The following is a 14,682-nucleotide window of genomic DNA, read 5'->3' as shown; positions in this document are numbered from 1 at the left end:
GGGGAGTTCACTCTCTGAGTTACACGGGCTACACGGCTGTGTGAGCTAGTCCCACCCTTCTCTGTGGAGGAGGACAAATCTGTTCAGCTCCATTTGCTCCCGTTTGCAGAGAAGAAACAACACTTCTCTGGGTAGCAGGGGTGATGCACAAATTCACCAGTCTTCATGAAAATGCTTCTAAAAGAAGCACCCTCTTCTAATTAGAAACTAGATTATAAATCTATAAATATTCACATGTAAGGAACAAAACTTAGTGAGAAGCCTGCTCATTTTCAGCCTGACATGAAATGGACCTCATGTGAACATACCCAAAGGGCACCATCTGATCCACTGACAGTAAGTTTTCATATTTGAGAGGCTATCTCCATTTCTCTGAACCCACCCAGCTTTGTGTGTGTGCTCTGTGGCCAAGAGTCACACAGTCCTGGATTATTAGGACATTTAGTCTAAACAAGTGGCATTGATACACAACAGGCTGATCTCACTTTTAGCGTTTGCACTGCCAGAATACAATACTAAGCCTGTGACACAGGATTAGTGACCAAAGGCAGCCACCCACTGCAATCAGCCAGAATAAACTTTTACCTACCAGATGACCTAGACCGTTTCCCAATAGAGCACTTTCTCTTAAGCAGCACCAATGCTGATTTTACACTTTATAGAACAAATATCTAAATAAACTACATGTTCATTGAATTTAACACTGTGCTATGAAACTGTATGCCACCATTCATCTCTCATCTTGCAACATCATAAGATTGGCACCAGCACACACGGTAAACAGTGTTAAAACAACTTGCAGTGAGGCAAGGCACCGCTGTGAATCAGCCACTGAAAGAGCTAAGTCAGGATTCGGCTCTTGCTCTGCCACCTCCTCCCTCCTCAGCCTGACCTTGGTCACAGAATTTCTCTCCACCCCAGCTCTCCCACTGCAAACTGGGGTAACTACCACCTTCTTATAACAGTGCCATCAGGCAGCAGCACTGCGCCTCCAGCTACACGTTGCCTGCCTCCTCCTAGCACCCCTTGTGCTCTCCGCCTTGGCTCCGCAGAGCAGCTCTTCCTCCTCCCTCTCTCCCATCTCTAAAGCCACCTTGGCAGCTTCTCAAAAAATCTCAGATGTGCCTCTAGTCAAGGGTGTCCGAGCCACAGGCTCCATCTGCAGAAAACCCCACCAGAAGCAGGGCCACAACTCCTAACAGAGCAGCAGGATTACACATATACCTAAAGGATCAAGGCTTGTTTACATTAAAAGAGAAAAATTTCCTAGGCTTGATTCACACCAAGAGGGATGCAGCAGGATCACTCACCTAAGCACACTACTCTCAAACAGAGGCAACGGTTGCAGGATCCGGCACACCGCCTTTACTTGATTGGTAGAACACTTTGGAAATGTTCCTGGAGTCAATGACTAAATAAGTCCCTCTCTTGATTTTAAATTGGAGATAAATGCTGCGTGTCGCATTGGCAAGCACATTAAAGCAGCTGGAAGCACAAAGACAATATGGGAGATTTCAGGCCTTTGTTCTCTCATTTTTTACCCTTGGCATGTTAAACAACTAAAGACCACACTGAGCAAATCAGTGTTTTACCAGATAATACTGCAGGCTTCTAGCTTCGAAATCCGCAGCTCCTTGCTGGCACCAGCTCACACGGCAAGAAGGCTGGCTCAGCCAGCGACACCAGCCCAACTTGGTGGCCTGTGGACCCAGCCTCCTACAGCCTGCAAGGCCCAACAGCACAGGAGTGGCTTTGCTGTGCCTCCTTATTGCACAAAAGACAAAAAGAAATCAACTTTATTTAAAAAAAAAAAAAAAACCAACAAAACAAACCTTAGGAAGGCAAGAGTGAAAACACTATTGAAAAGAACATGTTGTCTACCTTTGTCTATTAAAAGTATGAAAAAAATGAACTTTATTCATAGAAAGACAGAATGGCAGGCGCTGCTACCAGCATGTTACTATAAATACAAAGCAGCTTCCCCATATTCCTGCAAAGCTGGTCTAGAACCAATGCAGCCAAAAGTAAAACTTCATCCGAGGATGAGATTTCAGAAGGCGATCTGTGGCCCTTTCACCTTGGAAAGGCAAGGAGCCTATCATGTTAGAATGATGCTATGATAAAATGGTTTATGTTCTCCATCCGAATGGTACTGCCTACATTATTAATGATGAAATGCATATAAAAGCTTATTAATGTTCACACTAGTTTCCTTTCCCAGGAATTATTTACAATGTGAAAGCTTGTGCATCTAACGGCGCAGCTGACTGCTGTCTTCCCTTCGGTTTATATACTGCGGATAGCAATACCTGATTTGTGTATTTTTACTATTGAATTTCTTCGAGTTAAATGCTCCTTATTGCTGGTAACACTTCATTTACAGGGACACCAGTAAGAGTTATGCACTTCAATGGGTACCAAACAACTGTTTTGCTAAAGCTTTTGCATGGACAAAAGACAGTTGTTCAAGCAACAAGTCTGTAAAATTACAAAGGCTGCAAGATGGGGAAAAAAACAGGTCATACAATGAGATCACAAAATCTGCCAGAACAGAAATGGTAATGCTTAAACAGCAAATTATTCATCACTAGCAATTATTTGCAGACCTTCTGTGTCATTAAGGATATCAACATGTGGCCCTTGGAGCAATCCTACACATACATAATTCAATAGTGCAAGGGTTTTTCATAAGAAACCCACTCCTTCATGCAAAAAAGCTAAAGCCTTAGCTCAGTAAATAGATGCCATCAGGTACATCTGTTAAAACTGTGTGCAGAAGTCAACCATTATGGTTTTGCTTACTTCCTCATAAAGATGCAGTAGCATGCAGCTGCGAGGAGGAAGCGGGGACTTTGCGAGGGCATTCGCCCCGAGTAGTCTTTTTAGAATAAGAAAGCAAGCCGTTACAAATAATTCCAGCACAAAAATGCATGTCTGTACATAAAACCAGCTCGTAACACAAAGTACAAACATCAAGCAGACAAGCCTGCATTAGGCTGGGAGGTTCAGCACTGAATGGCAGAAACATATTAAGCAGCCTCCATTCTCGGTTGTACACCCGCAGCCAGGAAAGACTTTTTCTTTCCCCAAAAGCAAAACACAGGCAAATGGCCGTCATCAAAAAGCCCGTACTTCTTCAGAATGTCCCAATTACCTAGCCGCAACTAAATGCTGTAATTTGTTGACCAACTCCTTGCAAACTTCAGTAATGACCTCAAACCCTTGGATAAAACTGAAAAATAATTTCCCCCCTTCAAATGTAATTTTGTAATGCTTTGATTCCCACCCATTACCAGGCTGAAGGGCTCCAACAGCATGCTGCTACATGTTTCTAGTGCGGCAATTAAAACAAAGCTGAAGCCACAGACAGCAGCTGTGGGAACTTTCCAGCCCAAGCTTTCCAGCTAACAAATAAAGTGACAAATGTCACATATATACTTCTGGAAAAAACCTGTTAATTTAAAAATGGAAACAGCTGAAAACGCAACATTTTTCAGCAGATAAGTGTTCAAACTAAACGGTTAAAATACAGAGGTATGCTGACAGCAAGTTTAGCTCACCTGTATGTTCTGCGATATACACAGGTAGCAAATATGTAAAGCAGGGCATTCAAGAAGAAAAGCAGGAATAAAAACCAAAATAAATAGTCAATGTTATCAGAATATACTTTGAAACATTTGCCTCCTAATAGGCTTATACCTACAGTATCTGTCTCCTGTAGCCATCTGATAACACTAGAAACTGTGTTAGTACCACTGAAAGAAAAAAAATACCCTAGACAACAGAGAGTAAAAAGAAGCCTAAAAACATAACATGCTGTAGCATTAAGTATTTTGTACAAATCTTGCCCAAGCCTGCAGACAGCAATAGCTCCTGAAGAGTAAGCTGCTTGCCTCTCAAGCAAACAGTCAGAGACCTGCTGATCAGGAAGACCACTTTAGGAAGAGGAGAAGGCGCTTGGCCCGGCTCCTCTGGGTGAACCTACCGCAGAGCGCTGGGCCAGCACGGGGAAACCCTTCCCCTCAGCACCACATCCCAGAGCCCCTGCCTCTCCAGCAACCAACAAGCAGGATCGGCTACACCCAGACCCCTAGAAACAACCCTTAAAAGTTTTCTTTGCTGGCTTCCAGGGATTTGCCCCAAGACTGGTGCCTGACCGACTGTGGCCAGGAGAGCCGCAGCGCGAGCAGCCACCGCGTGCAGCGACCAGCTAGCTCCAGCTTGGGCACTTTTATTCCCAGGTCACAGAAATTGTCTGCCCACCCTCGAGCAAAGATCCAGACAAAAACACCACATTGCCCAAACCAAGCTGTTACACAAGCACCCAAGCTGGGAGGAACATTTATTTCTCTACTAAACGTAGTCATGACAACCACATCTTCATTTAAGAGATGAGCAGGAAGAGGTCATGAGGCACTTGTCATGCAGGGATAAAATACCACACCTCAAGTGCACACAGGAGGGTAAGCTTTGCTGGATGTCATCTGCAATTCAAGAAAACTAACATACTAACATGACAGGCCCACACGCCCTCAAAGCAGCCCAGGCCTCTAGGTGCAACCACTGCAAAACCCTTACAGTGTTACCAAACAGCAAACTTCTGAAGGATTTCTCTACTAAGATAGACTTGAGCATGCTACACTACTCCAGACATTCTCCTGATTAAAGTGCTTCTTGTTTATCTTGAAACAAGCTACAAAAATATCAGAAAATTATACTTATTGCAGCAGCCTTGATCAAAAAAAAAAAAAAAAAAAAAATCAAGCAGCTTGCTTTTCAAGCCTGTATTTTGATCTCTTTAGCAACTCAAAGCTTTCTTCCCTCCACATCCTCTGAACAGCACCATCCCTGGAGACATTTAAACGACATGGAGGGACATGGTTTAGTGGTGGACTTGGCAGTGTTAGGCTTACGGTTGGACTCAATGATCTTAGAGGTCTTTTTCAAACTAAATGATTCTATGATTCTGTGTCTCAGAGCTCAGGTGCCATCCATACCGGATGGCAGTGACCATTACTCCAACAGGTCTGAACAATGGCAGGAACACTAGTCCATCCCATTTTTCCCAAAGTTTTTATTTTATTTTAAAATGCATGGAGTCACATCTCAGAGCATGTATGGCATGCCTAGGAATATCACGGCTCTACACAGCCAATGGCTGCTGCAGTGGTTATTTTGGTCCAACCACATTTTCATTTCATAGGAAATGAGAGAGAAACACTCTTGTGGGTAGAATTCCACCTTCCTGCCCCAGAGTTACCTTTGCTTTGTGGCCACCGGAGTATTTTGTACTAAAACAGATTATCCCTTCTGTGCTGTGAGCCCTTTCAAAAACACTTGGAAGTCTGTAAATTAATATGTAGCTTACTATTATCTAGCAACAATATGGGGAGAGGAGGAATCATGGGACCTTATGCCATGCAAAATTAACCCATGTGGGCACAGGTTCACTACTCCTATTTCATACAGCAGATTCAGGGGCATCTTCTCAGACGCTTTTACTTGCCAGAGAAAAAGGATACACATAATCTTGTCAATTGACTGATTCTGAAATAAGTTAAAAATACACCACCATTTTGAAATTGAATTGGTTTTGTTAGAAGATTATTTGTTACTGTTGTATTCATTTTGGTTTTAAGTGTAATCAGACACAAGTCCAGCCTTTGCCCAGCCGATTTTTATGATCTTTCACATCTGTTTAAAATTACTTAAACATCTGTTTAATGCTGTTTCTCTGTGACCATAATAAAAAGGATCCCAATGGTCAGCAGAGAGCTGTCAAACACAGGAAAACATTTGGGAAAAGGAGGGAGAGAAATGGTCCTCTCGGTTCTAGTCACACTGCATTACTCTCAGCAATCAAGGACAACAGGCAAAATACCAGGAGACAGGATGAGGTTCTGCAGTTAATAGCAGCCTAAGTGCACATATTAACCATTTATCTGGGCTTCATTACCCTTATGCATGCATATGCATGCTTGTAAGGGTAGCCTAAATATAATTCTGTTGTTTTGTACGTACAGGGCCTGAGCCAGTAACACCGAAGTCACGGTAAATTTTGACTCCCCAGGCACACTGGCTCAAGGCGAGACAGAGCCTGTGTCTGTCTTGGATTTACAGCAAGCTTCCCACCAAATTTGGTGGTGCACACGTAAAACCACTAAGCACTGCATCTCTTAAAAGTAGCTATGCAGGCTTCACCTCTAGGTAGCTTCCCATTTTATTTCTGTTTATAGAAAACATTCTCAGTGTCTTTCAAAGAGGGAATGACACATTTCCTCTGTAAACACGCATAACTATAATCAACAGCTAGGCAGGGGAGAGCTTGCATCAGCCTCTGACGGACACCAACAAGCAGGGCGTCCCCACGCGTGAGCCGCTCGGACCGTCGCTGCCTCCGACACGGCACGATGGGCACATCTGGGCTGAGGCGCGTGAAGGCGACCCGGCCTGCACAGGCAGAGAGCTGGCATCCCGAATCAAACACAGCCGCGCACGGAGCGGCTTTGTTGGCTGTAAACAGGAAGAAGAGGACGGAGTCAGCTACAGACAACCTGCAGGCCCGTGGGCACTGCTGGCGGTCCTGCAAGGAGGGCCTCAGCTGGCAAGGCAAGTCTGGAAATGAGATGGAGACACTACAGAAACTTAGATTCTTCCAAAATAATCTTCCAAAAGCTAACTCACAAAAGTTTACATAGAGAAATAGTTTGAGATATTTTACCCTCTCGACAGAGTGCTGACAGGAGCAATTGTCTGTGGTTTCTGCCCAGAACCATCAACTGAAACCCTGAAGATTAAAAGCGCGCTCAGCAGGACTTTGACTAACAGGCTTTCTCTTGAAATGTCTGCAGGTGGCAAACAAAAAGTTCTCAAGAAACCGAGTTACGCGGTGTAAGCATGAAGAAAAAGCCGTGCAAAGAACTGCAGGCAGGGAGAGTGGCGGCAGAAGCACCCTGCATCTGCTGGTTACTCAGAGGACAGGAGAGAGGTGGGTCCAGGCAATAACTACTGCTCAAAAAGCAGCCACAAAAGTCAAAAACCAATCGATACTTTCACCCTTAAAGAGCTTTGTTGAAGGGGGAGGGAGACTCATGAGGCGGGAGGAATGGCAGCTCAAAATACGGGAAGGAATGAAGAGCTGCAGCAAGCAGGTTTCCTCAAACAGCACCTGAGGGGCACATCAAGGATTTTCCTGTCCTGTCATATGTGCACAGCCAGGCACAAGCTGTGTCAGTGCAACTCACACCTGAAAGCCACTTGTTGACAGATGTGTCTTCTGCTCCTTCTGAACTCTAGCTTAAATGCAAAGGCTTTTATCACATACAGCTGCACCCTCACATAATATAAAATACTAATGCTTATCAAAATGAAAAAGGTACAGCCAATAAACTGGATGGGGAACAAGCAATAACTCTTAGAATTGAAAAATTATATTGTTTTTTTCAGTTCTAAAAGCAATTTGCATACTTGCTGTAATCAACATTCACTACAGAGATTTTTTTTAAAAAAATGGATAAAAGTTTTAAAATTTAGAGTAAGTTTTGCAGTGTTTGTATATGACAGCTGAAATATTCAGAACATCAGAATGTTTACAACTGCACAAACACACCTCTACAGACACAAGATTACAATCCTAGGCATTAAATTTCAGTTTTATGAATTATCTTAGGTTTTCAGTTTAATATTTAGTCATTCAAAACTGGCTTGTGGGGGGGTTACTGAAGAAAGGAAGGCCTGGAAAAAAATCATGCAGAAACTAATAATGGTAGAATACATTTCCTGTGGTTAAATGATTTAAGGGTTTCTCGTGGCCTGACTGATGAGCTAGCAATTACCATCACTGGAAGCAAATTCAAGTAACCTATACTAAGTCTGAACTCTTCAACTAAGCTCTCCTGCCTAAGGAGTGAATGCAGCCAAAAGTACAGATAATCCCTTTGAAGGATTAAGCGTAGCAATACCTTAGCATCCTTCAGCTATATCAAAAAAAGAAGCAATAATGAAAGTCCGTCTGTCTTCAAAGCCCGTATGAGAAATGGTGTGATTAATTCCTCATCTGTCTGCATGCTCCGGGTGCTGTTAGATGCAGTTGGTAAGAGAAGCCAAGAATGGAGGCGAGGAGGAAACAGGTTACTTGGAGAAAGGAGCGTTTAGCTCTCGGCATGAGGGTTCTCTACTCTTCTCCACAAAGCTCTCCTCGCTGGTCAAGAAAGTCATGGATCCAGAGGAAAGCATGTACTACAGAGCTCACAATGACAGGCAGAGAAGAAAGCTCTCAGCTTCACAGTCAAACTCCCCTGAGCACTGCAACTAAGACCTGAACCAGACTTCACACTCGGTGCGCTAAAAGCAGCCCACGCTCACCGCAGCCCAGGTCCGACCGCCGCAGGTATGCATGGTGCGCAGGGTCCTGCGCAGTGGAATTCTCACGGCGGGAGACTGCAAGCACACGGACTGCTGTGGCCTCTGGTGTCGAAGCAAAAGGAAATGGTTTCCTGAATCGCTGCAAGTTACTGCTGCCATGATTGCCTCGATCCTCAAGAGCGGGAAGAAACAGAGAAGGAGCTTGCTCCCACAGCCTCAGCAAGTCTGAGCACAGGCAGGAGTTGTTACAGGAATGCAAATCTTCCCAGGCACGTCATTCTTCACCCCAGCTTCACCTCTGTTTTGCCTGGCTCTGTCTATAAACATGTGGGGCGGCTGCTACTGTGTCTCTTTGAGTCAGAGGTGGGCCAGCCTGGGGATAGTGCTCTTCAAACCTGGCGTAGATGAAAAGTACAGCCTGGCCTGACAGACACAGAGCTGCCACTGCAGGCTGCGCAGCCCCTGCGCCTCGGTTACAGCTGCTCGGGCTGCGTGTTGGAAAGGCTCTGCCAGCAACAGCTCCAAAGGCACAGAGACAGGCACACGTAAACCTCTGCACTCGGTTTAAGAGGAAGCACCACAGCCGGCTTTGAATGTATCTTCCCCCTCCTCCAGTCCCTCAGGAGTGAAGGAAAAAGACCTGGTGAAGAAACTGAGAAAAACCAAGAGATCCCATAGGATGAGCACAGGTAGACCAACATATCCCTTCATAAATGACAGGAGACACATACCCACAAAGAAAAACTATCAGTCTGTGACATGATGTCCCAGGCCACAGCCTGACCAGGAGCCATAAGCATCCACCAATATTTTGAGCGTCCCCAAAGCAGGTGTGCTGCAGGGACGTAACAGCAGCTCTAAAGAAGCCTCGTCCCTCAGCCTTGAGGGTTCTCAGAAGAGAAGGGAGAATGCTAAGACAACAGTCCATCATTTTTTATATCAATACAGCAAGATGTGATCCACTTGACTTAAATCTGTTTTGACTTCTGCTGCTGCTGTTGAAGCAAAATCCTTGCTGCAAGATTCCAGCAAAGGTTTAAAAACTCTAAAAGCAGTAGATTCTGGAGCTTCATTAAATGTGTAAAAAGCATTGAAATGGTATAATTTTGATCCTCTGTAACATATGAATTTTTAATGCTTGCTGTTTGGACTTCTAATACGCAAACCCTACCAGAATCTCCTTATTTATGAGACTCAGTCTGTGCACCACAGGGTAGTGAAGCCTCATGGCGTGAAACATTTTCTTTGCCAGTCATAAGCACCACATCTAAAGATGAGGATGTTCAAGGGACATGTCAGGAGACAGTCCATAAATACTGCCTTCTGTTACACACGAAAACGCATTATAGACTGTGCTTGGTCACACAGTGCCGCTTTGACTTTAGAAGCAGCTTTATCCTTTTTTCCTTTCAAAACTCTTTTCAACATGCTATGTAGCAGCTTTGTGCGTGTGGAAGATTTTCTTAGAAAAGAATAAATAGACTGCGAGCGAGGCTTGGGATCTGTAAGTAAGGGGTGTTTTGGAGAGGGGCTGGCTGCAGAGAGTCCTTCTGAACCCAACAGGAAGGTCTGAGGCTTGCAGGACACCCACGCTGCAGATCACAGACAGACCACATTAAATTAAAAATAGCAGATTAAAGCACGCAAAGTGTGTAACAGTTGGTAGAGTATGTGGATAAATCAGGGTGTGGGAGACATACTATCAATTTACTAAATATTTTTAAATGCTTTTAACTACCAGTGATAAGAAATACTGTAATACTGATTACAGCTGTCTGACCATTGCTAAATATAACACAATCTAAGGGTTTAATACTATGTTTTTTCCTAGCAGCCTGCGAACAACAGAGACAGCTAAACCGAAAAGGCACTTCTTAAGTAAAGCGACAGGAAAAATAATTTCTACGTATGGCACAGCAACGGAACGAGGGAGAAATCCCGAGGAAGGACAAGCAGAGCCGAGAGGCCTTTCGAAACGAGCCAACATCCACTTCCATTCCCACCCCGCCGACGGGAGATGTCAGGATTTCACCGAGGACCGCGGGGCGACGCCGGCACGGTCGGCTGCGCGGCGGGGGGCGGGCGAGCGCCGGTGGCGAGTACCCGGCTGGCGACGGCTGGCCAGCTGCGCCCTGCCCGGCCCCGGGCTCCCGGCCCCGGGCTCCCGGCCCCGGGCTCCCGGCCCCGGGCTCCCGGCCCCGGGCTCCCGGCCCCGGGCTCCCGGCCCCGGGCTCCCGGCCCGCACACGCCGCCTGCGCGGCCACAGACAATGTCCGCCGGGAGAGGAAGAGAAGCGCATCCGCGGCGGCTCGGCGGGCTGCCGGCACCCCACGGCGACCGCCCCCGGGAAGGGGTGACAGCGCCGCTCCCAGCCCCGCCGAGCCCCGCCGCCTCCCCGGCTGAGGAGAAGGGGCCTCCCCCGGCGGCGCGGCCGCCCCGCCACAGCGCGGAGCCGGGGCCGAGGCTGAGGCTGAGGGAGAGCCCGCCGGCCCGCTCCCGCCCGCGGCGCCCACCTGGTCGGCGAGCTTCAGCACGGCCATCCTCCGCCGCTGCTCCCGCGCACATGCAGCTAGCTCCTGCGACGGGCGGCGAGCGCGCCCCGCGACCGGCGCTGCTGTCGCTGCTGCTGCTGCGGCGGCGGCAGCTCCGCTCCGCGCCGGCGGGGCGGGGCGGGGGCGCGGAGGCCGCCTCGCTTCGCTTCGCCTCGCCCAGCCCGGCCCGGCCCGGCCCAGGAAGCAGGGGCGGGCGGTCGGGCCGCCCCACACGGGCCGCGCCGCCGCCGCCGCCGCCTTTGTTCGCGCCGGCGGCCGGTGCCGGAGCGGAGCGCGGGGCCGCCCCGGGGGGGGGGGGAGGGGGGGCGCTCCCGGTGCCGCCGGGGGCACCTGCCGCCCGCGGGAGGCGGAGGGGGTGGGCAGCGCCGGGCCGGAGCCCCCAGCCCCCGCCCGCGGGAGGCCGGGCGGGCTGAGGGGCTTCAGGCCCCCCCCGGGGTTGCCACCGCGCTGAGGGAAAGCGGGGAAGGTGCTGTGCCAAAGCTCTGGAGAAGGGGGGAGCCCAGGCCTTTACCCTTCCCTTTTCTCCACGGGTGTCTGTGTATGCAGAGAAACTAAGTGTGTGTCCAATCCCATCAAGCACCTACAACTGTCAAGAGTGATTAGGGGTTTTTTTTTCCACCTCTTTTTTGGATTATACAGTTTTAGCAGCTGCCTTGCAAGAATCGAGTAACACCTGACAAGTCCAAGTCTCTTCCTGCTCAATGTATTATTTCACTTTTCAAGGACGAGCACACCAGATAAACTGTACTTCTTTTCAAAGAAGCAAGCAAACAAGCTGCCCAGTCCCAGCCCCGTGCTGCAGAGGAAAATGAGCATCATCCAGCGTTCCTGTTGAGCTGACCTGAGGGAAACTTCAGTTCCACACTCAGATCTGGCTGTCAGTGTGACTTGAGCACCAAGAGCAAGACTGCATGGACAAGCGGGGGGGGGGAGGGGAAGGGAGCGGGAAGAGAATGAAAAAGAAAAGCATTAAGGGAAGAGGTAAATTTTTTTCTTACCCCTCCAAGACGAGCTGAATCCCTGAAGCATGTGATTTGATTAAAATCATTGAAATCATTGGCACAATGCACAGCAACAGGAGTTACAAAGACACTGAAGTTAAAGAGGGTAATTACATTTTTCCAAGGGCAAGTTACTGAAGAGCAAAGGATTGAAGATGTCCTCTTCCCCTCCTCCGTGTTGCACAGAGGCCAGATATTTCCCCACAAGTTAGATTCTGCAGTAGCGAACTGCCATGCCCCACGACACATCCGATATGACCGTGATATATGAATTTTCAGCCCTTGATTACAGAACAGGGTGACTTTAAGTAGTTAAATAAAAAAGGGAAGTGTCTTCTATGGAAGAAAACCAATCCAAGAAGGAAACAGATGTTGATTTCAGGCTTCTGAGGCATCATTATAAATGGGGATTAAAAATAACATACAAATTACAACACATTTTGACTTGATCTATTTTAAAGGGGTCTTAACAGAAAAACAGCGTTAACATAAATCAGTCTTTTAAAGAAAAAAACCAAAAAAGCCACAAGAGACAATCCAGTACCTGTCAAGAATGTATGAACTCAGGCAGTTTTTCTTTTTGGTATCTTCACTCCTTACAGACTTCATCATGCCAGAACACCTCGAAAGCATTACGCTTGCATCAGCAGATTTGCTGTGCCAAGCCACGCACTGAGAAGGGCATTTGGCAGCCCTGCGCTGCCATGCACCGTGGACCAGAGCCTTCCTGTGTCCCACTGACTCGATCCAAAAATTCTGCTTTGACTGTCTGCTCCCAGGCTCTGTTGAAACACACGCTCACCACACAGAGGTCAGAATTAAGAAGTTAGCTTCCATCTGAAAGCAAGCAATAAAGAAGGAAAAGGGGTAATGGAGGGAACTTCCAGCATTAGAAAGAAAGCTCTGTTTTGTTATTTTCCATTGTAAAAGCCTATTTCCAAGGACTCAGCATTCACCCTAGTATTCTCCCTGCAGCTAAACTTGGTGGATACATAAGGAAAATGATTTTTTTTATTCGCTCTGTGCTGTCCTCAGTTTCCCACACAACAACCTGGTACAAACCCTCGTACCTTCTTTGGGATCCCTGACAAGAGGCTGTCAGGCATCAGCTGATCGAAGTCTCCTGATGCAGTAGGAGCCCAGTTCCCTGTGAGTAAATAATTGGGCGAGATGCAACCTAGTGTTAAAATATTTTTTGGAAGTCTTTTGTTCCCAACAAGCACAGTCTTGTGTCAGCTCCTCTTTCCCAGGCCCCACAGGATGGTGTCTAGGAGGACCAATCATCTATGATGAGGCTCCTTGGGAAGGTCCCCCTGGGACATGCAGGACAACAGCGAGTGTTGGCATGGCATCGCCTATTAACAGGCCAGCACTCAGTTTAGGGAGGTCCTTACAATTATATTGACACAATCCATTTAAAGTGTCATTTGCATGAACTGCCAAGATCAGTCACAGTGCTACAATCATCACCATTGCAGTAAAGGAGTCCAAGATTTCTCTGAAAGTACAATGTCCTACTCCTGTTCACAAAATGGCACAAACAACTACATTACAGGCTTCTGACTTACCATGCAGAATCAACTCTCTTTTCTGCACTGTGTTATCCAACAACTTCTTAGCCCTGGCTGGTACATAATGGTAATTTCATAGCACATTTTCATGTGAAAAGATGCGGTATGGTCAGTTATCTTTTTTTGGGAAGAAAAGGCACAAAGACGTTTGTATCCAGAGCTATTTTTTCAAGTAATGGTCATACCTGCAGCATTATGTTAACAGTCCACACTGAGACATTAACAAGTATAATCGAAAAAGGTGTGCAACACAGCCTTAATGAGAATACACTTGATCTTGACAGATATTGTCGTCTTAGATTAAAGCTGTATTTGGAAAGGAAAAAGCCACAGGGCTACACTGACAGGGAAGTGGAAAGAAACCCTCTAAGGATGCTTGGTGCATTTGTTCCTTCCTGACCTGTGCCTGATCCTAAGAGGATTCTGTGCATCCAGTTCAGCTCTTCTATGAAGCACAAACACCACCTCCCTCACATTTGCTTTAAAAAGCAAAATAGGAACATGAAGCCTTGAACTTTAGCACTTAAGCAATTTCTGGCCAACAGCAAGAAAGAACAGAACTGCCCCAAATATTTTACATACAGTTGCCTGTACCGAGATTTCTTGATCTTCTAGCCACAACACAACAGGGCTCTGTAGGATACTGGTCCACTAGAAGAGGTTTCTGCCTTTTTTTTTTTGTCCCCAGAAAAACCAAAGTTCCTCCAGTTCCGTCTGAAAGTGGATGAACGCCATTTGCTATTAGCAGTCATATGTGCACAAGCCACTTCCTCATTTAGATTTTGTGTCAGGAAAGCACTTCGCATTCTTATACCCACTCGGGCTCAGCAAAACTCCCAGGCACACTTAGATTTAAGCATGTGACTTCAACAGAACCTAACCATCATCATAAACGATCTGCCCTTTGTTAAGATCTCACATGCCACTTGTACATGGTGTAGTACTGCAAGTCTTGGTTTGGGTACTGACTTGGAACTTGAGAGACTCACTGTCAATCCTCTCTCGTGCCACTAGTGCTCCTGCGCAGTCCTGGGTGAGCAAGCCCCGGTCTCACGGTGCCTGGCTTCCTGCTCATACAAGGAAATTCTCCCACCTTGCAAGGTGTGGCACTCTGACACGGCTGGGGAAGGATCTCAGGTAAAGGCCACAGGCTGCTGCTCTGAGCATTACTCTGCCATCGGCGCTAGTCTTCCC

General features: G+C 47.0%; 1 protein-coding gene across 6 annotated transcripts in view; it reads right to left on the bottom strand.

The window, feature by feature from the left end:
* Positions 1–11,014, bottom strand: part of ANKRD44 (ankyrin repeat domain 44) — a 148,811-nt gene extending 137,797 nt beyond the window's left edge. For 3 of the 6 annotated variants that reach the window (XM_042808533.1, XM_033010912.2, XM_042808530.1), the window contains exon 1: positions 10,878–11,010. Coding sequence is in view for 1 of the 6 variants with exons in the window: in XM_033010913.2 (XP_032866804.1) it covers positions 10,878–10,904 (27 nt within the window). In the remaining 5 variants the exon portion in view is untranslated. Of the gene's footprint in view, positions 1–10,877 lie in introns of all 6 variants that reach the window. The other 3 variants (XM_042808531.1, XM_042808532.1, XM_033010913.2) reach the window with 2 other exon arrangements.
* Between the last annotated feature and the right edge of the window lie 3,668 nt (positions 11,015–14,682).

This window comes from Tyto alba, unplaced genomic scaffold (genome assembly GCF_018691265.1).
Source record: "Tyto alba isolate M040663 unplaced genomic scaffold, T.alba_DEE_v4.0 Super-Scaffold_7, whole genome shotgun sequence".
Classification (NCBI taxonomy): domain Eukaryota; kingdom Metazoa; phylum Chordata; class Aves; order Strigiformes; family Tytonidae; genus Tyto; species Tyto alba.
The sequence above is the reverse complement of the archived record's forward strand: the minus strand, read 5'-3'. Positions and strand labels throughout refer to the sequence as shown.